This window comes from Pelmatolapia mariae, linkage group LG6 (genome assembly GCF_036321145.2).
Source record: "Pelmatolapia mariae isolate MD_Pm_ZW linkage group LG6, Pm_UMD_F_2, whole genome shotgun sequence".
In the NCBI taxonomy this organism is placed as follows: Eukaryota; Metazoa; Chordata; class Actinopteri; order Cichliformes; family Cichlidae; genus Pelmatolapia; species Pelmatolapia mariae.
In genome coordinates, this window is record NC_086232.1 from 20,491,776 (window position 1) to 20,510,214 (window position 18,439).

Consider the following 18,439-nt stretch of genomic DNA (forward strand, 5'->3'; position numbering starts at 1 on the left):
TAAAGAAAGAATGGTAAGTATGAACAAATGGGTTAAATCTGCTACATAATAAAATGTAAAGCAACACATTATTGAATATTTGTTTTAATCTGCTGACTGTTTGATTCTGACTGCAACATAATGCTTAGGAGGAAAAACAAAAATGGTATAGTAAGTAAAGCAATGTTACTTTGGCCATAGCTAAGCATAGCAAATGTACATGTAGAGAATAATGTGCTTTGGTATAAAATGTTGACACTTATTAGACAAGTGGTGAGTAGAAAAGTCTCCTGACAGCTCACTCACTTTGTCACAGTGGGGTGTAGTGCAGCATGAGAAACTAGGAGAAAAAAAAAAGCAGAAGTGATTTAGTTATGCAGGGACGTCACATGCATGCAGATAATCAGAAATGGTAACCCGTTCCAAGTAAAACACCCTGCGTACTGCCACAGCGAATTTACGCCACATCAGCTGCATGGGGAACAGCTGGAGGGATGTACCCCCTCGATGACATAATAGTCTTTTGTATGGGAAAAAGCTTTCCTCGGGTTCTCCGCCTCCCATTCCCATGCACTTGGTACAGTTTTGAGATAAGTTGTACTTGACTATCTCCTTTTCATCTTTTCTTTGGGTTACCTTTTTCGCTCAGATTCATTTATCTAGTACCGCTCATCTATTGTTATATAACAAAGTCAAACTGGGGCTGATTGTCAGGGCAAAAGTTGAGACATTAATTCACTGAATGTCCAGGAAAATATAGCCGTACATTTACTTGTAAAATGTCTAATGTCACTCCTTTCAGTGTAGGAGTGCTTTTAAGGAGAAAAATTAAAGATCTCGGCATTGCAATTCTTCGAGGCAAATTTGTGGGCTGGTCCTAAAAATCCAGGCCACACCCAACTTCTTACCTTATAAATGGCAAACTACCGTTATTCTGCGCTTGGAGTCAGTGTCAAGACTTGTTGACTTGTTGCTACAGGGAAAAATATCAGACCTTTTATTTTTCAGTGACTTGGTTTAACTGCTTTTTATTTAACTCAAGCATCAAATGGAGGGTGAAGACAATTCACTACAACAGGTAGGTTCCCTCACAGTTTCTCTAAAGTAATGTAATGAAAGAGGTGAGCTTTTAAAGGTGAGTGAATTTTAAAGGTTGTTTCTGGCTTAAGTGCTTTTATTATCACTTTTATTTTGCATGTTACTTTGAAATATTAAAGTTACATGATTTCAAAATAATAACACCCAGTAAACCCAGTACCAAAAAGCCTTGGAGAAAACTCTGGATAGTTTCATTTGTTTAAGATGCTGTGGCAAAGGGCTTTACTGTGCAGTTTAATCAACGCACTGAACATCAGCTCTGGTGTAGAAAGTTAGCTTTTTCATCTAGAACTGAAATGAATTTAAAAAAAAAAAAAAAAAGCAACTTACACATTTTGGCAGCTTTGATTTCAAGTGTCTCTGCTTGTTTTCAGATGGGTTTGAAGCAGCCCAATGAGGATGCAATGTAAGTGACATCATGTGATGAATTTGCTTACTGTAAGAGTTCTAATGCATTTATCCTTCATATTTCAGAGTTATGCAACAAAATTCTTTAGACTGGCTCCATCATTTGGTTTTTGTTATTATTTTGATTTTGAATATTCATTTTTGACTCTTTAAAAAAAAATTGTATTATTATTATTATTATTATTCAGATTGCCTGAAGAATTGCCTAAAATGGGTTTGGAGACAGCATTGAAAGAATGCTTCACTGCCCTCAATCTCTTCCTGAACAACAGGTTTGCCAATGCACTGGCTCTTTTAAAACCCTGGTAAGTCACTGTTGCTCTAACAACCTGACTATGTTCCTTTTAATTTGTTCATGTATTGGAGCTTTATGGCGGTATTTGGGTACAGGTTGTATTTTTACTGGAGATTTGCAAAAAAAACCTCCCCAATTTTGCTGCCTTCCTATTCTCTAGGAAGAGTGAAAGTATGTACCATGCGATGGGCTACAGTAGCATTCTGGTGATGCAGGCCGCCATGACTTTTGACGCAAAGGACATGGATGCTGCCATGACATCACTGAGAGAAGCCTTGCAGGTCTGCCAGAGGTATCCCAATAATTAGAATGACCATTTGATAAGGTGTAAAGTTTTAGGATCTCTTTGGGTTGTTAAAAATCAGTTTCTTAACTTCTTTAGATTTCGGAAGAAAACAGGACTAATGGAAAGCTTGGCTAACCTTTGGTACAGACAACCAGCTGACAATCTGACAGAAGGCGAGTGAATTACTGTATCTGCTGACTTTACAGCTTGGGGAATTAATGAATTTGATCAACATGGTGAAACATGACATTTTAATGGCTGTGTCACCTTATCTTCCATTTATTAAACACACAAACAAAACAAGAGAAGATACAGACATTTGTAATTTTTTCCACACATAACACGATGTTGCATTTCTCATTATCAGAAGAGATGCATGCAGAGCTGTGCTATGCTGAAGTCCTGCTGCAGAAAGCTGCCCTCACGTTCTTGGATGAAAGCATAATAGGCTTCATCAAAGGAGGGATGAAAATCCGACACAGTTATCAGCTTTACAAGTAAGAGGTTTGGAGGCGGTGTTTATAATGGAAATGGCCAGCCCCAATTTTTTTTGAAAAAGAGATCATTTATTATTTGAATTAATGTAAATATGTTTCTCCAAACCAGGGATTGCCAGGCCATGGAAAAAGTCATAAAGGATGAGGAAAAACAGAGAAGCACACACATTCATTTTAGGGGTGGGGTCAGCATGGGAATTGGATCATTCAATCTGGTGAGAGCTTCAAAAAGTAAAAAATCAAAGATTTGTTCCAAAATATTACAAATAGTTTTATTTAATATATTTAGTAACAATGTTATATTATTTTTGGTTTATATTTTGTTTCCAGATGCTGTCTCTGCTTCCATCCAGAGTCCTTAGACTGATGGAGTTTTTGGGCTTCTCTGGAGACAGGGTAGGTGAGACCACATACCACAGAGAACTCAGTAAGTGTGGACAGCAAGTGGAAGTGGGTCTGGAGAAGTGGAGTTATGCCATAGAGAAAAGAGGAATGAAAGTTGGTAGAGACAGAATACATGTGTGAATGAGAGGGAGGCAGGCGGAAAGGTGAAGCTGTAGTGAAGGTAGATGAGTTTAATGAATGTAGTGAAGGAGGACATGCAGAGGGTTGGTGTGACAGAGGAAGCTAGGGATGGGGTGAGACTGAGGCCAATGATCTGTGTTGACGAGTCCAAATGGGAGCGCCCCAAAGAAGTTGTCCTGTCATTAATATTTTGTCAGTTAAAAGAAGAACTGAACTGTCTCACAGGAAGTGGGTTTGTCAGAGTTGAGAGAGGGAGCAACTACCAACAACCTGCGCTCCATCCTCAGCACCCTCACTCTGCTGATGTTTCAGCTCTACATCACAGTGATACTTGGTGAGCACACTGTAGGCTGGGGCTGTTGCTTCTCCTAAATTCAAAAATTGTGTCTAATCTTAAATAATACCAAAGTTATCATTCATTTGACTTTAATTAATGTGAAAATGATTCTTTAAGGGACTGCTGATGTAAACCTCAGTGAATGTGAGGCTCTGCTGAAACCCTACTGTGAAAAGTTTCCTAATGTAAGTTGTGGGTGTACCTTACTTCTCGTGCAGATATTAATCTTTTAATGCCTTTTTAGTGTAAAAACTCTGACATTTTTTCCGTTATAGGGGGCCCTCATGCATTTCTTCAGTGCAAGGATTGCTGTGCTCAAAGGAAACTTCACATTTGTAAGTACTCCTGATGTCTATATATATATCTATATAGATATAGATAGAACTTTAACTCATGTAGTTATTGCTCTGTGTAGGCCCAAGAGAGGTTCTTGGCATGTATTGCATCGCAGGAAGAGTGGCGTCAGATTCACCACCTGTGCTACTGGGAGCTGATGTGGGTCTACTCCTTTGAACAAAACTGGTTGGAGGCCTATCGATACGCCAACCTGCTCAGCAAGGAAAACAAGTGGTCCCAGGTATCTAATGTGACAATATCTCTTTACCTTGTAATGACATTACTGATTCTTTTCTCTATTGAAACCTTTCTGTTGCTTTCTTTTTCCCCACTTCTAGGCAGTCTATGTATTTCAGAAAGCTGCCATCTTGAGCATGATGCCAGAGGAAGAAGTGAACAAGCTCAATGAAAATGTGGTGGAATTATTCAGGTGTGAAAGGAAGGAAATGATAACTATACTAACAGTACCATTCAGCTTGTATGAATTAATAAATAAATTCACTGTGAAATGTGGTTTGAAGGCAGGTGGAGGGCCTCAGGCTGAGATTTGCTGGGAAGTCGATTCCAACTGAGAAGTTTGCAGCGAAGAAGGCCCAGAGATACTCCTCCTCCACCCCCGTGAAACTTGTCGTTCCTGCTTTGGTGAGGACACGTTCTCTCAGTGAACTGATGTGGCTTTTATTTTTGCATTTGTAAGCAACAATCATCTGTTACCGCAGGAAATGATGTATGTGTGGAATGGCTTCACAATAGTGGGCAAAAGACCCGAGCTGACTGAAGGAATCCTGTCAACTTTAGAGAAAGCAGAAGAGCAGCTCAGAAATGATCCAAGTGAGGAAAAATTTCTAATCAGTGGGTACTTTTTAATACTGACACAAGGCTTACAGTTTACTGTGTGACGTGCAGACCCATCAGAGTACCACACGGGCGATGAGTGCGTTGTCCAGCTGCTGAAGGGCCTGTGCTTAAGAAATCTGGGACGGCTGGTCCAGGCTGAGATCTGCTTCAATCGTGTCATCTCCAGGTGAGCTTATCTTGATGTCACTGCAATACACCTCAAGCATTAGTGGGAGTCTACTCAAAGTCCTCAGCAGAAACCTTTACTTCAACAATCCCTTCAATAGAATTACTTTTCCAAGAGCTGATCTGTTTAATGTCCCATTTAGGGTTTCTAGAGAAATCTAGTGTGAGTTCATTCCTAATTTTAAAGCAGTGTGTTACAACACTGCTGCAGCTCAAGAAACTTTTGATAATGGCGACATAGTTACAAGATCTCATACTTCTCACCTAAACTAACCCCAAAAGCAACTGAATAATGCCAGCAAGGGACAGAGAGCCAAGGCATGTGCCACTTTATCAGGATGCATGCAAGTGAGCCTTCTGCAACCAATCAGGACTGGGGATGAATCGGAGAGGAGAGAGCAGGTTAATAAGGATGACAGAAAATCAATGGTAGATGTGCTGATGTGTCAATGGATAAATAACAGGCATATTATTTACATTTTTTAAACTCCTCATTGACCCTTCAACAACATTTGAATGTTTCCAGTCTTCCCTGACTCTTAAAAAGGATGAACACAACAGACATAACATGTGTTGCGCAATATATTTTAATTACATGTTTTAGTAATTGATAAAGCAGATTTCTCTGCTTGATTACTAATTGATGCATAAATACCTCATCTGGACGATTTTACCTCTGTGGAGTTAAAAATAAATCTTGTTGCTGTTGTTGTTTTTTTTTTTTTTTTTTTATAATGCTACTTAACAGACAGACTGAAATGACTTTAGTTTCCCCTTTTTTTTTTTTTTTTTTTTTTTTTTTTTTTTTTAAACAGTGATGGTGGCATCAAGCATGATAGCTATCTGGTGCCCTTTACCATGTATGAGCTTGGCCTATTGCACAAGCAGAAAGGTGAAATCAACAAGGCCATTGCTGTAATGGAAAATGTCATGTAAGTCTTTTCAGCTCATTTCAAACTGTCTTTTTTAATTTGAATAAAAATAAACTTTGAAGTTACCTTAAAAACAATGGACAAAATTTCAAAAAGATGTTTTAAGTTTGACGTGTTATCTAAAGCACTTTGAGTGGCCAGTAAGACTGGAAGTCTGCTATATTAACTCACCAGTCGCTTAAGTAATTACACTTTGAATTTCGGTCAAGTACAACCACACAAACCAACACATGCAACACAACGGCTACCCGTTTGTTCAAGTAACATCTACAACCTGCTGCCATGTTACATATTACTCACTCTTTTTATTTTTTTGCAGGACGAACTACAAGGACTACAACATGGAGTCAAGGCTGCATTTCCGCATCCATGCAGCACTCAACACCATGGGCTCCTTTGCAGCAAAACTTCCACCAGCACGCACGGCAGCTTAAGATATCCCATTACATGAAACTTGACAGAAAAAGGGCTTTAAACCTGACATTGTTTGCTGTGTTTCATCATTGTCTGTTGCCTTCAACTCTGAAGGTCCTTGGTCTTCTGCTCCAGGGAAGTTCTAGACTGGCCATCATGCCATAGACTGTATGCTACCAACTAAATGCCTCAAACTGCAGGCAAAGTACACAAGCAACCCAAGAAAGACTTGAAAATTAACCTTTTATCTAACCTGTGTCTAAATTTCTTGTCCCCTTGGGTGTTTTTCCAGAGCATGCGGTGGTTTACTTTGCAAATAAATTAAAGGTTCACTCCCTGCCTGTGCCTTACTTCACCTGGTCGTAATGCTAAATCTGCAAATTATTTATTTTTTGTTGTGTCATTCTATTTATGAAAATATAACCTATTTAGTCTATAATTAAATGAGAAACAAGCAAACAAAGGCTCCTAGTCTGCCCTTATGATTGCAGCTTACCTGGTATTTTAAACAGCATGCTTGTATCACAGATTGCAGCCCAGCCATGCTCTAAGGTCCACTGTCCTTCTGTACATAGCTGAGTGCCAGATGAAACAAAGTACTGGGATTGGCATTTTCAGAATAAATATTACTAATATTGTTCACAATCCTGTGCTGCTTGTGTTTGTGTGAATGTTTCTTGTTCTCGGACCTCTTTAAAAGAGAATTTAATCTCAGTAAGATTGAGTTAAGTGAAAATTTCTGTGGAAAAATAGCAGTGGTGTTTGTGCATTTGATCACTGAAGGTGAAATAGCCTTTGATCAAATACACGATTCCCACATGCATCACCTATACAAAAGTATAGGTGAGGTTGATGAAGTAAGGCAAGGCTGAAATTGTTTGGACAATGTCCAGAGGAGGGATAGCTGATATGCTGGGCAAAGGATGTTGATGATAGAGGTGCCAGGCAGGAGGAAAAGGGTAAGACCACAGAGAATATTCTTAGATCTAGTGAAGGACAGCCAGGGAGTTGGCGTGACAAAAGAGGATGTTGGGGAAAATGATTTGCTGTGGCGACCCCTAAAGGGAGCAGCTAAAAGAATACGTCCTGTTAGAGAAGAGAGACATATATTACTGTGACCCGAGCATGCTTCTTTTTCAATTTTTAAATTGTAAAATGTTTACATGTGTAATAATTAAAATAATAATAAAAAAATGAGGACTGAAAGTTTAAAGTCCCATATTACAAAATTCCCTCAAAATCTCACATATACCGGGAAAAACGTTAGCACAGCCCTCCTAATTTTTTCGGCACTAATTTAAATCTCATTAACACAGCTGTTTACAGCCTCCACAGTCACCAGATTTAAATGCCTTTAGATTTAGATGGTGACTGTGGGAGCCATTTGACTAAGGTGAATTCAATGTCATATTCACAAATGCAGTTTGAGACTATTTGAACTCACATGGCTTGTTATCCTGCTGGAAGCAGCCATCAGAAGACGTGTACACTGTGATCATAAAGGGATGAACATGATAAGCTGTGTGCTGGCAGGCTGCGGCTTTTACATTATACTCAGGTGGTACTAAGCTGCCCAAAGCATAACAAAAAATACAGCTAATATCTTCACACCACCAGCCGTAGCCTGAAAACTTGATACAAGGCAGCATGGATCCTGTTTTCATGTTGTCAAATTCTGACCCTACCAACTGTGTATAACAACAAAGTTTTGATTTTGTTTTAATTAACCTTAATGTGGTTAATAGTGTACATATAATATTGATATCCAAAAATATTCATGTTATGCTAATAAAAAAATACTCTGTGATATTCTGTGAGGTTTACGCCTCAGTAACCCTCTGACTGACGCTGCTGTCAGTGCCGTTGACCACGTGGTATGAGGTGCTCAGCTGACTGCCGGGGGAGGAAGAGGAAAGAAGATGGAAGGGAACAGAGACGAAGCAGAAAAATGTATAAATATAGCAACAAAAGCTCTGGAAGCCGGTGATAAGGAGAAAGCGTTAAAGTTTCTCAACAAAGCAGAGAAGCTGTATCCGACTAACAAAGCCAAAGGTAAGGCTATTTGTGGCTGACTTGTACGTTTAGCTAACCAAGCGAAGGAACAACCTGCTCCTCATCCGCTGATATTGTATAAGTGTTAGCATGTAGCTAACATCTGGTTACATCGGCTCGTCACAGGCCATCTGTTGAATAGTATGTAACAGTGTCAAACGTTTGTCATATTACTTAACGTTTATCAACACTGCGCTATGTTTTATACACAGCAAAATTAGAAACACACATTTGAATTAGCCAAGATGTGGCCTGACAGCTAACCTAGCTTGCGCTTTCCTTTGGGCTTATCAGTAAAAAATGGAGTTTATAGTCGTATGGTCACATTAAGTTAATAACTAACTATTATCCCGTCATGTTTTTTTTTTTAAATAACGCCTTCTAACTGATGAAAGGTCTTAGCCAAATGACGAAACGTCAATTCACTAACAAGCCATTCATTCAATTTGACCCAGGCTAGTTATCGCAACTAGTGACGTTTTATCTCAGTAGTAAACTGGTGTTCGTTTTTTTGTTAAACTGTTATTTCACTTTCACTTCATTTCGGCACACATTTTTAAAGTATCTGGGGATTTGGGGGCAAGAGCAAAGCTGGAAGTGTAGGACGATGTGTCCATGCTGTCCAGGCCACACAGCCACCCGGTCAATCCCTTAATTGAATGATTGACCAGGGAAAGGCTTGAAGTGAAGGCTAATCTAGGACACACGACCGTCTGTGAGATGACAGTAAACCAGTAATAAGGATGAGATTGAGAGCGCTTTGGATTATAGTTTAGAAAAAGTCTTAATTATATAGCATTGTGAGTGATTACATAACAACATAGAGGAACTTGCTCACTGATAATTAGTAACTCCTCCGCTTTTAAACTGTAACTCGTTGGTTGAAATGTGTCTAGCTGTCTGCATATTTATATTCCTACACTGTCAGCATTAGCACTCTGTGTGTGTGTGTGTGTGTGTTTGTGTGTGTGTGTGTGTGTGTGTGTTAACCACTGCAGTTTTCAAGATGCCCACAAGAAGCTTGGATAACTTGCTGCCTTTTATTTGTTAGCCATGTAGTCTAACATTAAAAAGGCCCCACTCCTGGCACAATTCCACAAGGAGACATCCAGCATAAAAATATAAGGGAGCAGCTGAAAGTTTCTTTATCTTTGGATGTTTGAAACAATCTCTGAAAACAGATGACATCGGCTTTTGGGAATAAAAAAAAATCTAATTTTGTGACTTTATTGACAAAGCAACACATTAGAGAAATAAATATAAATTACAATAAATTACAACTTTAAAACGGTAATGAAAGTAATTGGTTGGTGCACAAGATGTGCACTAAAATGCGAAGATCATAACAAAGATTTGTAGCTAACACTTAATACACATAAAATTGCATAATGAAGAAAAATATGAATTAGAAGTTTTAAACTGTGCAGCTAAAGAATAAAAGCCATACTGTTTAGGAAAATGTGGATTTTGTGTTTGAGGATGAGTCGACAGAGTCTAGAACTCAAGTCCCTGGCTGTTACCTTGCTCACGCACTGATATAATTACTGATAAAGATTAAAAATTGCTGGCTGAAGTAATCCTGAGTATGCGAGGAATTTCTATTAAAAAGGCTGACTTATTATTATTATTGGGTTATTATTGTGCTGGTGAAATGTTTTTGCATTCACAATGAAGGCCTGACAGAGCTGCATGGAGAGGGTTTACAGTCTCATGAGCACCGCAAATGTAGTTTGTAGATGGGTTTAACCTTAATGTGGTAAAGCAATGTGTCAGGTCCCCTGATACTGCTACTGCAGCTTTGCTTGTGGCTGTTTAGCATGAGCTAATCTCATGTGGGTTATGGCTACAACTCTGTCTGTAGTGCATTTATTCACATTAGAAAGAATATTGCTTTTAAAAATGCATATAAATGCAGTATTATTAATATTCAGCCACGACCACTGTAGGCAGATTAAGTTTTGGCAGCTGTAAAATTGTATTTGTGAATTTCCAGAGCTGCAAAAATATAAGCACACTACTAAAGCACAAATTGGCTCAACAGAAGATTACACTAAAGAATCCACTGTTTTCATCATATTTGGTAGCCGAGAGGGCTGTGGGAATTTGGGGAATATGGGGAATGTTGCACCATTTAGAGGACAGTTGCACTTACATTTCCTGAGGGATGTTAATGAATAATGCATTGATAAACAATTGAAAACTTTTATGCTGCTGCCGAGGTAGAGATAATTGATGTGCTATATTGCTGCGTTACTTTGTTTGCACGTCTTTGCACTTCACTCACCAGGTCTGGCGTTCATGTCCTGAACTATGCATGATTTGCAAAAACGTAACATGCATTCAAATAAAATTTGATTTACATGAATTAATAGCGCTGAGAATCAGCATTAAAAGTCTTTAATTCATATTTTATCTTTGCATTATTTCAACTATGGGAAGTCTGTTAAAAGTGCGGAAATGTAATACACCAGAAAGCATTTCTGTCTTTTAACGTGTCTTCGTTCCCTCTTCTTTCAGTTTTGTTGGATGCTTTAATGATGAATGGGAGCTCAGCAGGTAATGGCACATATCGCAGGAGAGCAGCGGAAAACTCAGAAACCAATGGTACTCAGTCAGAACGAGAGAACCCAGGATCTGGAGTAGGTGACCCGCCTAAAAGCTTCACCAAAGAGCAGGTTGAAGGCGTGCAAAGGTGAGACTCGCTGTGCTTCGTTTTCCACTAAAATCTGTCCCACTTCAGTCGGCTATTTTTGTGCTCTTCAGCTTTGCTGCAGTTGGCTTTGTGACAGCACCAGTGTTTCTTGGTTAAATGGAGGAGGACAGATAGAACACTCTAGTCTCAGCAGTGTTGTGCACACATGGCTATTGCTATGGGAACTTCTACATCTTGATAGGTTTCCCATTGGAATAGGCAGGTATTTAGCAGTGTGGACTAGATACTGGGTAACTTCACATGCGGTAATTTTAGAACATTAGAACTAAACAAAGAGAAAGGCAAGTATAGCACATTTACCCATATCCTCAAAAGATGTTTATGGCAACTTGAGTTTATTTCCAGGATAAACATGCTGCTTGTATTCCAGTTAAACTTAGCCACTCTTTCCCTTGTGTTTTTCTGTTAAATCCATTGGGAGACTTCTGTGAGTTAAATATTGCATCATAGTTTCTAGGAAAAAGAAACAAGGGTTGTGGACTTAGTGTATATTAAAAGTGTCTTCTTTGTGACCTCATCCGTAGTTCCACTCCACTGTTTTGTGAGCTTGGTAATAACCCCTGAATTATAACATGGTGTGAGAATTTCATCATATACTTTATTAAAATCCAGTTAATTTATTTACTTTTACTCTTTTCTGTTTGTTCTGGTTCTTACGTAGTGCTTTTCTACTCTAAGCAGTCATGCAAGCATGAATTGCTTGGAGCATGAATTGCTTGGAGCATGAATTGCTTGCATGACTGGATGAAATTCTCACTCATTCATATTCTGATGAATGCATTGGAGACTTGCCCAGTATTTGGCAAGCAGACTGGAGCAGACCAGGATCGAACCACCAACCTTCTGACAGGTGACCTGCTCTACCATTAAGCCACAGCCACCATCAATATTCTAAAGTAGCAAAGTGCAACAGTATATTGATACATTTTAAATAAAGTAACTTTCCAAATAATTGTGCATAAAATTGAATTTAGCTGTCAAGCACTATTTTTGTGTTGTTATGTAAATTAAAACAAGAAAATGTGAATAAAATCATTTTTATGTTCTCATTTTGCCTGTTAGCACATCTGCAAAAACTAGAGCAAGACCAAAATATCATTTGCCTGATATTATCAGCTGATATTAGATATTTGCTATTGTATTGGCATTTAAAAACAGCAAATACATGAAAATAAAAATGAGCAGTCCTCTTAGTCATATTCTGACTGATCACATTGCATAGTTTGTCACCCAGAGGACACTCTGCAACTTCCCTGCTGGCAACACATGTTTGTTTTCACAAACAGAACAGCCAGCTAATGTTTTAGTCTGAGGTGTCAGGCAGACTGTAAATGAATAAGGAACACATAACAAATGTTAGGGAAATCAGTTCATGTTTCTTGCGTTTGAAAGAAAAAAAACTGTATTGTCTTATGCAATTTTCACTTTTTAAATGGCTAAATATCAGCGCTGGTATTGGTCAAACATTCTACGTCAGTTGGGCCCAATTTTCTCCTTGACTGTCTTTATAAGTTTTAGTTCACTTAACATTTGTTTGTGTAGTTTATTCACCTGAATTTGAAAAGTTAATTGAATCAAGTCCTGATCCAAATAATTAGAAAGAAAATGTTTTCCTTCCACTTCACCAAATTGTGTTTTGCCACAATTGAACAGTCCTGGTATTACCACCTCACACCACTCCTTCCAGTTTAGGCATTCTTTTAATTTCTCTCCCCCCCCCCCGTCCCCCTGTCCCGTTTGGATCTTTAGCCATCAGAATTGTTGTCTTAAGGCCAAGAGAGATGCCAAGCGGATTTACTTTACCAAGTGGATCATCATGGCCTTGCCATATTGGTCCATTTGATTGACCTTTATTATAATTATGTATTTATTTTATTTTCGGTTGTTAGTCGGGACAGACATGACTGGGGGATAGGACAGGGAGAAAGAATGAAAGAAAGAGAGGGAGAGAAAGAAAAATAGAGGGGAGAAGAGATGGTGAGAAAGGGGAGACGAAAGAAAGAGAAAACAAACAAAACACCTGGATCACCTGTATGGAGAAAAAAAAACAGAAGAGAAAACAAACAAACAAAAAACAGCAACATAATAAATACAGCACCATCACAATAAACTAGCTAGCAGTAGATAACAGTAGATACTAAATATTAAATGTTATTGTGCAGCATGCAAGATAGACAGCGCACAATGTGCTTTGAGGTAGCAGCCAAGAAAGGTGTAGTTTGTGTCTGTGAACACCCGTGTGTACACCTGTGTGGATAAGCATGCTTGTATTCCGAAGGTTTCTCCATGTAACGATCTGCTAGGGAGTGTGGGGAGCCATAGCCCCGTCCCCCAGGGCATGAAGCAGGTATGGAGGAGATCCAGGCCCCAGACATCCAGAGGCCCCAGAGTAAAAGGACCCAAGGAGGAAATTTTAATTTTTGCGTAACAAAAATTCAGTTGCTCAGACAATTTTAGATGAATTTTATCATCACACCTGCAGTTTAAAAAGTCACACAAAACATTTAGCCACAAACCTACATTTGAATGACTTGGTTTACCTGATGTGTGGCAGCTAGGCTGCTGACATACATAACAGACTCAGAAAATAAGAGATGAACTCAAAGTTGTGCATTTCTCTGCCTGTGTGTGAAGCACAGTGCTGCAACATGTTAAAGAGCACCACCTCTGCTCCTGGCACAGATGGAGAGAAATGTGTTTTCTGAATATGAAACACAAAAATGCATCATTTCAAAACTGAGAACAGTTTAGCTTGTCAATATGGTCGTCTTTGATTATGTAGCCAGGTTTTGGTACCCACAATTACACATGCAAAGTATAAAAGATGGATTCCTCATCTTGCACTGACTGCTTATGCAAAGATTTGAATGTTGAGATATTTACAGTGTAACTGATGAATTCTCACCAGGCCCTTATAAATGATGTGTGTAGAATCCACAAAGGATGGAAACATAACTGCTGTGGCATCAAAAGGTTAATCGTGCTCTCAGGTGTTCAGTTGTGGTTAAATATCACACATCTGATCAATTGGGGCCAGGACCATTAATATTTTAGTGACAAAATTTCTTGCTTCATCCAGAAGGTGACAGCAAAAGAGACAGTGTGAATCTGAAAGCTTTTTATTCCATTCACACATTCTGTTTCTGTCTTTCAGAATAAAGCGGTGTAAAGACTACTACGAAGTGCTTGGTGTCAACAAAGAAGCCGGTGATGATGAGCTTAAAAAAGCCTACAGGAAACTAGCGCTCAAATTTCATCCAGACAAAAACCATGCACCTGGAGCAACAGAGGCCTTTAAAAGTAACTTTGTTATATTTTGCTTTGAATTGTGACTTTGAATGTGTGATGGGGACTGTTTGTTGTGTAGAGCTGACCTCTGGTTCACAGGAATTACTTGCTTGCTATGAGTTTTGTAGCCTCCCTGCTTTTGCCCACTGGACACAAGTGGCAGAGGATAGCTGAATTTCCTGCAGATTTCCTAAAAAGACTACAAAACCATAGTTCAACTAGTGGGCATAAGCAGGGAGATTAAAACGTTGAGGTGATATTTAAAAATGATGTAAATTCAGTGTCAAAGCGGGTTACCTTAAGCTCTTCAGTGTTGAAGCACTCTAATATATACTCTACATTAATTTTTTTCCTTTACCAACAATATAAGGTGCCTTGAGGCGATTGCTTCTGTGATTTGGTGCTGTATTTAAAAAATAAAAATAAAAAAAAAAAGAAGAAAAGGAAAAGAAGAGATTTTCTAACTCTATTCTACTAACTCTGCTCTCTTTTCTAGAGATTGGCAATGCATATGCAGTACTCAGCAACGCAGACAAACGACGGCAGTATGACCTGACAGGAGGAGAGGAGCCGAGCAGCCCAAGTCACTCGCATGGCGCAGGCTTCGACTTCCACAGGGGCTTCGAGGCTGACATCACTCCTGAGGACCTCTTCAACATGTTCTTTGGAGGCGGCTTCCCATCCTGTAAGTGTGCGCATCAGCACATAAGGACACAAATGCAGAAAGAATTACTTGTTCTAAAAAATGTTGTTTTTTTTTAATAATATATTTTTTAATTGGTATGGATTTCTGGTAAGGGAAGACATGAGAAGTGTAATTTTGTGAAAAGAAAATTGCATAAAATGTTCAAAATATTAAAAATCAGACTAGTTGTTCGGGTACCTGGTGACATAAGTCATACACTTGTGTCTGACCTCAGCTGTGATATTTTAATATTCTGCAGCCAATGCACACACTTTCACCAACGGCAGGACAAGTTACAGCCATCAAACGGATTACAGGCAAGAGAGGACAGAAGAACGAGGAGATGTACGTAGACTGCTCACAATTTCTGTCTTAAATTTTTAGATTTTTATTTTTTATTTTTTTATTTTTATTAACACTTTTCTGTTATCACAATTTTTGTTGATACTTGATGGCTTTATAAGATCTGTACTAATTTTAACATACTCTGTTTGCCTCTAGGGTGGTTTTTCAATGTTTATTCAGCTGATGCCCATCGTGGTCCTGATTTTGGTGTCATTGCTGAGCCAGATGATGGTGTCTCCTCCACCCTACAGTCTCTATTCTAGACCGTACGTGCACACACTCTGTCATTACTGACACCTTTGTACCTCATAAGGTGTAATTTCATGCATTACTTGGCATTACTTAGCACAAAACGTAGTCTTGTAAGACATGTTCTGTGCTCATCTGAGCTTTTTGAAGGCTTTCTTGAAAATTTAGTTCAACTGTGCAATTTGCAAATTGCACGTACAGTATTGTCGTCTTAGAGTTTTGAAACAAAATGTGTCACCATATGTGGAAATTGCTGCCGTTGTTAAGGATTTTTTTACCTAAGCTTGTGCCTCCCATCTCCTCCAGGTCAACGGGTCAGACCATAAAGAGGCAAACAGAAAACCTGCATGTTGACTACTACGTCACCAGAGATTTCAAGTCTGAGTTTAAGGGCTCAGCACTGCAGCAAATTGAGAAAAATGTAGAGGAGGACTATGTATCAAACGTCAGAAATAATTGTTGGAAGGAGAGACAGACGAGTAAGTAACCACAGTTATAAATTCACACTCAGAATAGTTTGTTCTCTTGAAAACATGTGATACAGTTTCTTCCCCCGTCTCATCCAGAAACAGACCTGCTTTACGCCGCTAAGGTATACCGGGATGAGCGAATGCGCAAGAAGGCAGAACTCATGACCATGGATAACTGCAGGGAGTTGGACAGACTAAATAACCTCTTCAGAGGTGGATGAAATGGATGCTTTTAGGTCTTGTAAATCTATATGAATAGATATGTATGTTCATTTTTTTTTATGAAGAGTCTTCAAACTTTAGGGCACTTGAAGATATAATTTAGCTCTATTGTTGTGCTCCCCCCCCCCTCCTACTCTCATCCTCCTAACTTTTCTTCTTCTTCATTCCACATTGGCCCTTGGAATCGCCTTGTTATGTTGTAATTGACCAATCTACACACAATATAGAAAGTCTCAGATGTTTTTCTTTAAAAAAAAAAAAAAAAAAAGGAAAAACAAAAGAAGAAAAAAACAACTCTTAAGTGTGTTTTCCTTAAAATGGGAAAGAAAAGGACACTTGATTGTAAAAGGCATGTGCGCTTTGAGTAGTGACAACCTGAGAGGCATTCTGCACAAGCAAATTAATGTTGTTAGACCAACAAGCTGCTTCTGGCATCATCTGCTTGTCATAAACATCAAATGGGAAACAATAAGTTCACCTGGAGGTGTTGTCCCCACACACAAATCCGTTTCTTCAAGAATCACATTTAAGAAAAAAAAGAGAGAGAGAGAGCGAATGCTTGTCTTGGCTCCTTACTCACCTCCACCTGTGGATGAAGATCACTGGATCATGAAGAGTCATCACTGACTTTGCTACTAGAGAACATTTTATATCGTCCAGTCTAATATGTGACTTTGGTTGGAACTAAAGATGAACGGACAGTGAAACTGTTACTCATAACTGGTTGTACATTTTCATTTTTGAATGTTTAAAGTTTATGCAGTTATTTAAGTAACTATAGAAGGAAAAGGATTTTTCTTCAATGCTCGCCTGATCATTTAAATAAAATCAAATTATTAACATATCCTGAAGGAAACTGTCTTTGAATTATGATGAAGAGTAAGTTGGTTATAATTACACAAAAACCTCCTCTCATATATCAAGTGGTGTGTACTTTTGATGGATCTATTTTTTTTTCTTCACATAATTTAATGGTTAATGTTAATTTTGTACATATGTATTTTACAACTGACAGTAAGCTTAACCAGTCAGGCGTTTGACCGGTACCTCAGATTTGCACTGGGCCTAGTTCTGTGAAAGATGTAGACTAGCTACAATCTGGTTGCTCCCAATATTTTCACACAGTCTGCAACAGGTAATCAGGTAGGCTGTGGAAGTTGAACTGTGGTGTTTAGTTGGCACTAAGGGAGTGCAAAGAAAATATAGTAATAATATATGCTTTTGTTTACACTAAATTCTTGACCCTACCATCCAAATGCTGCTGCAGAAATTTGGATTCATCAGACCAGGCAATGTTTTTCCCATTTTGGTGAGCCTGTGAAAATTGTTGGCACAGTTTCCTGTGCTTATGTGACAGGAATGGCACCTGGTGTGTTCTGCTGCTGTAGGCTATTTGCATGAAAGTTTGAGGTGTTGTGCAGATCATGCTGAGCTCTTGTATACTTTGCACATATAATTATGTAAAAGATTTTTTTAGATTAATTATATTAAGCCCATGAGTGCATTTTATTTTACTTTATTTCAGAAGTATGTGTAATAGAGTTTCTACCAGTAGTTGGTACTCCAGTCTTGAAGATGCTGTGACCCATGGATGATATAAGGCGAAGGTACGTTACGAAACATCGTTAAAAAAATATTATTTTTAACATTTCTATAACATTTAAATTAGATAAATTCAAACGTTGGTCCTGGACCGAAGTAGAGACGCGATACGGACTAGTGATGTGTCGGTCGCGAACGAAACTGCTCTTAGAGCCGACTCTTTGAAGTGAACGACGCCAACGTGGAGTTTTTTTTCTTTCTCTCACCCTCTCTTTCGCACTTTTTTCTGCTTCACTCCGCAAGCGAGCCTTGTGCTTTGCTGGGAAGAGGGGGGAGGGGTGGTAGTTACACTCGCAATAGCACAGGAACAGAGCAGGAGGGAAAGAGAGCCAGGGACAACAACATCACATTAGAAAGGTATAGTAATCATCCACAACTATTTTCAGTTGCGGATGATAAAGGATTCAGAAAGTTTATTCATGCAGGCCCATATGACCGAGAATGTGCATCTTCTTTTTGTTTTCATATTTTTTCATATTTATATTTGTGTTGTGGTTTGCAGTGTTTTGTGTTGTTTCACTTTAAATTTGTTTAAAAGGAAAAAGCTGAAAATTTAAATAGTTTAAATTTGAAATTTAAATAGTTGTTTTTTGTATTATATGATTTATTTATTACATTTTATGTGGAGTGAATAAATAAAAGTATATTTACGGTGGCCCCTAGAGACAAAGCACGTACAAACT

At 38.6% G+C, this 18,439-nt stretch overlaps 2 protein-coding genes across 3 annotated transcripts; both read left to right on the forward strand.

Annotated features, from left to right (window-relative positions):
• Positions 1 to 937: 937 nt before the first annotated feature.
• LOC134628539 (tetratricopeptide repeat protein 39B) lies at positions 938 to 6,759 on the forward strand. Of its 2 annotated transcripts, XM_063475236.1 has the most exons (18): positions 938 to 1,057; positions 1,452 to 1,483; positions 1,674 to 1,790; positions 1,941 to 2,072; positions 2,163 to 2,239; positions 2,434 to 2,563; positions 2,673 to 2,778; positions 2,894 to 2,959; positions 3,314 to 3,422; positions 3,543 to 3,610; positions 3,701 to 3,760; positions 3,841 to 4,002; positions 4,100 to 4,191; positions 4,283 to 4,403; positions 4,481 to 4,592; positions 4,668 to 4,785; positions 5,600 to 5,716; positions 6,036 to 6,759. In XM_063475236.1, exons 1-18 carry the CDS (start codon positions 1,028 to 1,030, stop codon positions 6,148 to 6,150), a joined length of 1,764 nt encoding a protein of 587 aa, XP_063331306.1. In that variant the 5' UTR covers positions 938 to 1,027; the 3' UTR covers positions 6,151 to 6,759. The 2 variants fall into 2 exon arrangements, with proteins under 2 accessions (XP_063331306.1, XP_063331308.1); XM_063475238.1 differs by lacking the exon at positions 5,600 to 5,716.
• Positions 6,760 to 8,020: 1,261 nt separating this feature from the next.
• dnajb14 (DnaJ heat shock protein family (Hsp40) member B14) lies at positions 8,021 to 16,989 on the forward strand. Its single transcript, XM_063476156.1, has 8 exons — positions 8,021 to 8,182; positions 10,700 to 10,874; positions 14,050 to 14,195; positions 14,680 to 14,868; positions 15,128 to 15,213; positions 15,370 to 15,479; positions 15,769 to 15,941; positions 16,029 to 16,989. The coding sequence occupies exons 1-8, from the start codon at positions 8,050 to 8,052 to the stop codon at positions 16,151 to 16,153; spliced, it is 1,137 nt and encodes a 378-aa protein (XP_063332226.1). The 5' UTR covers positions 8,021 to 8,049; the 3' UTR covers positions 16,154 to 16,989.
• The last annotated feature ends 1,450 nt before the right edge of the window (positions 16,990 to 18,439 follow it).

Bases quoted from the DNA above. Each gene is read 5' to 3' on its own strand.
- LOC134628539 (XM_063475236.1), top strand. From the start codon at position 1,028: ATGGAGGGTGAAGACAATTCACTACAACAG. The intron at 2,073-2,162 runs GTATCCCAATAA...TAACTTCTTTAG, and splicing joins GCCTTGCAGGTCTGCCAGAG to ATTTCGGAAGAAAACAGGAC. The intron at 4,404-4,480 runs GTGAGGACACGT...CTGTTACCGCAG, and splicing joins AACTTGTCGTTCCTGCTTTG to GAAATGATGTATGTGTGGAA.
- dnajb14 (XM_063476156.1), top strand. From the start codon at position 8,050: ATGGAAGGGAACAGAGACGAAGCAGAAAAATGTATAAATATAGCAACA. The intron at 8,183-10,699 runs GTAAGGCTATTT...CTCTTCTTTCAG, and splicing joins TCCGACTAACAAAGCCAAAG to TTTTGTTGGATGCTTTAATG. The intron at 14,869-15,127 runs GTAAGTGTGCGC...AATATTCTGCAG, and splicing joins TGGAGGCGGCTTCCCATCCT to CCAATGCACACACTTTCACC.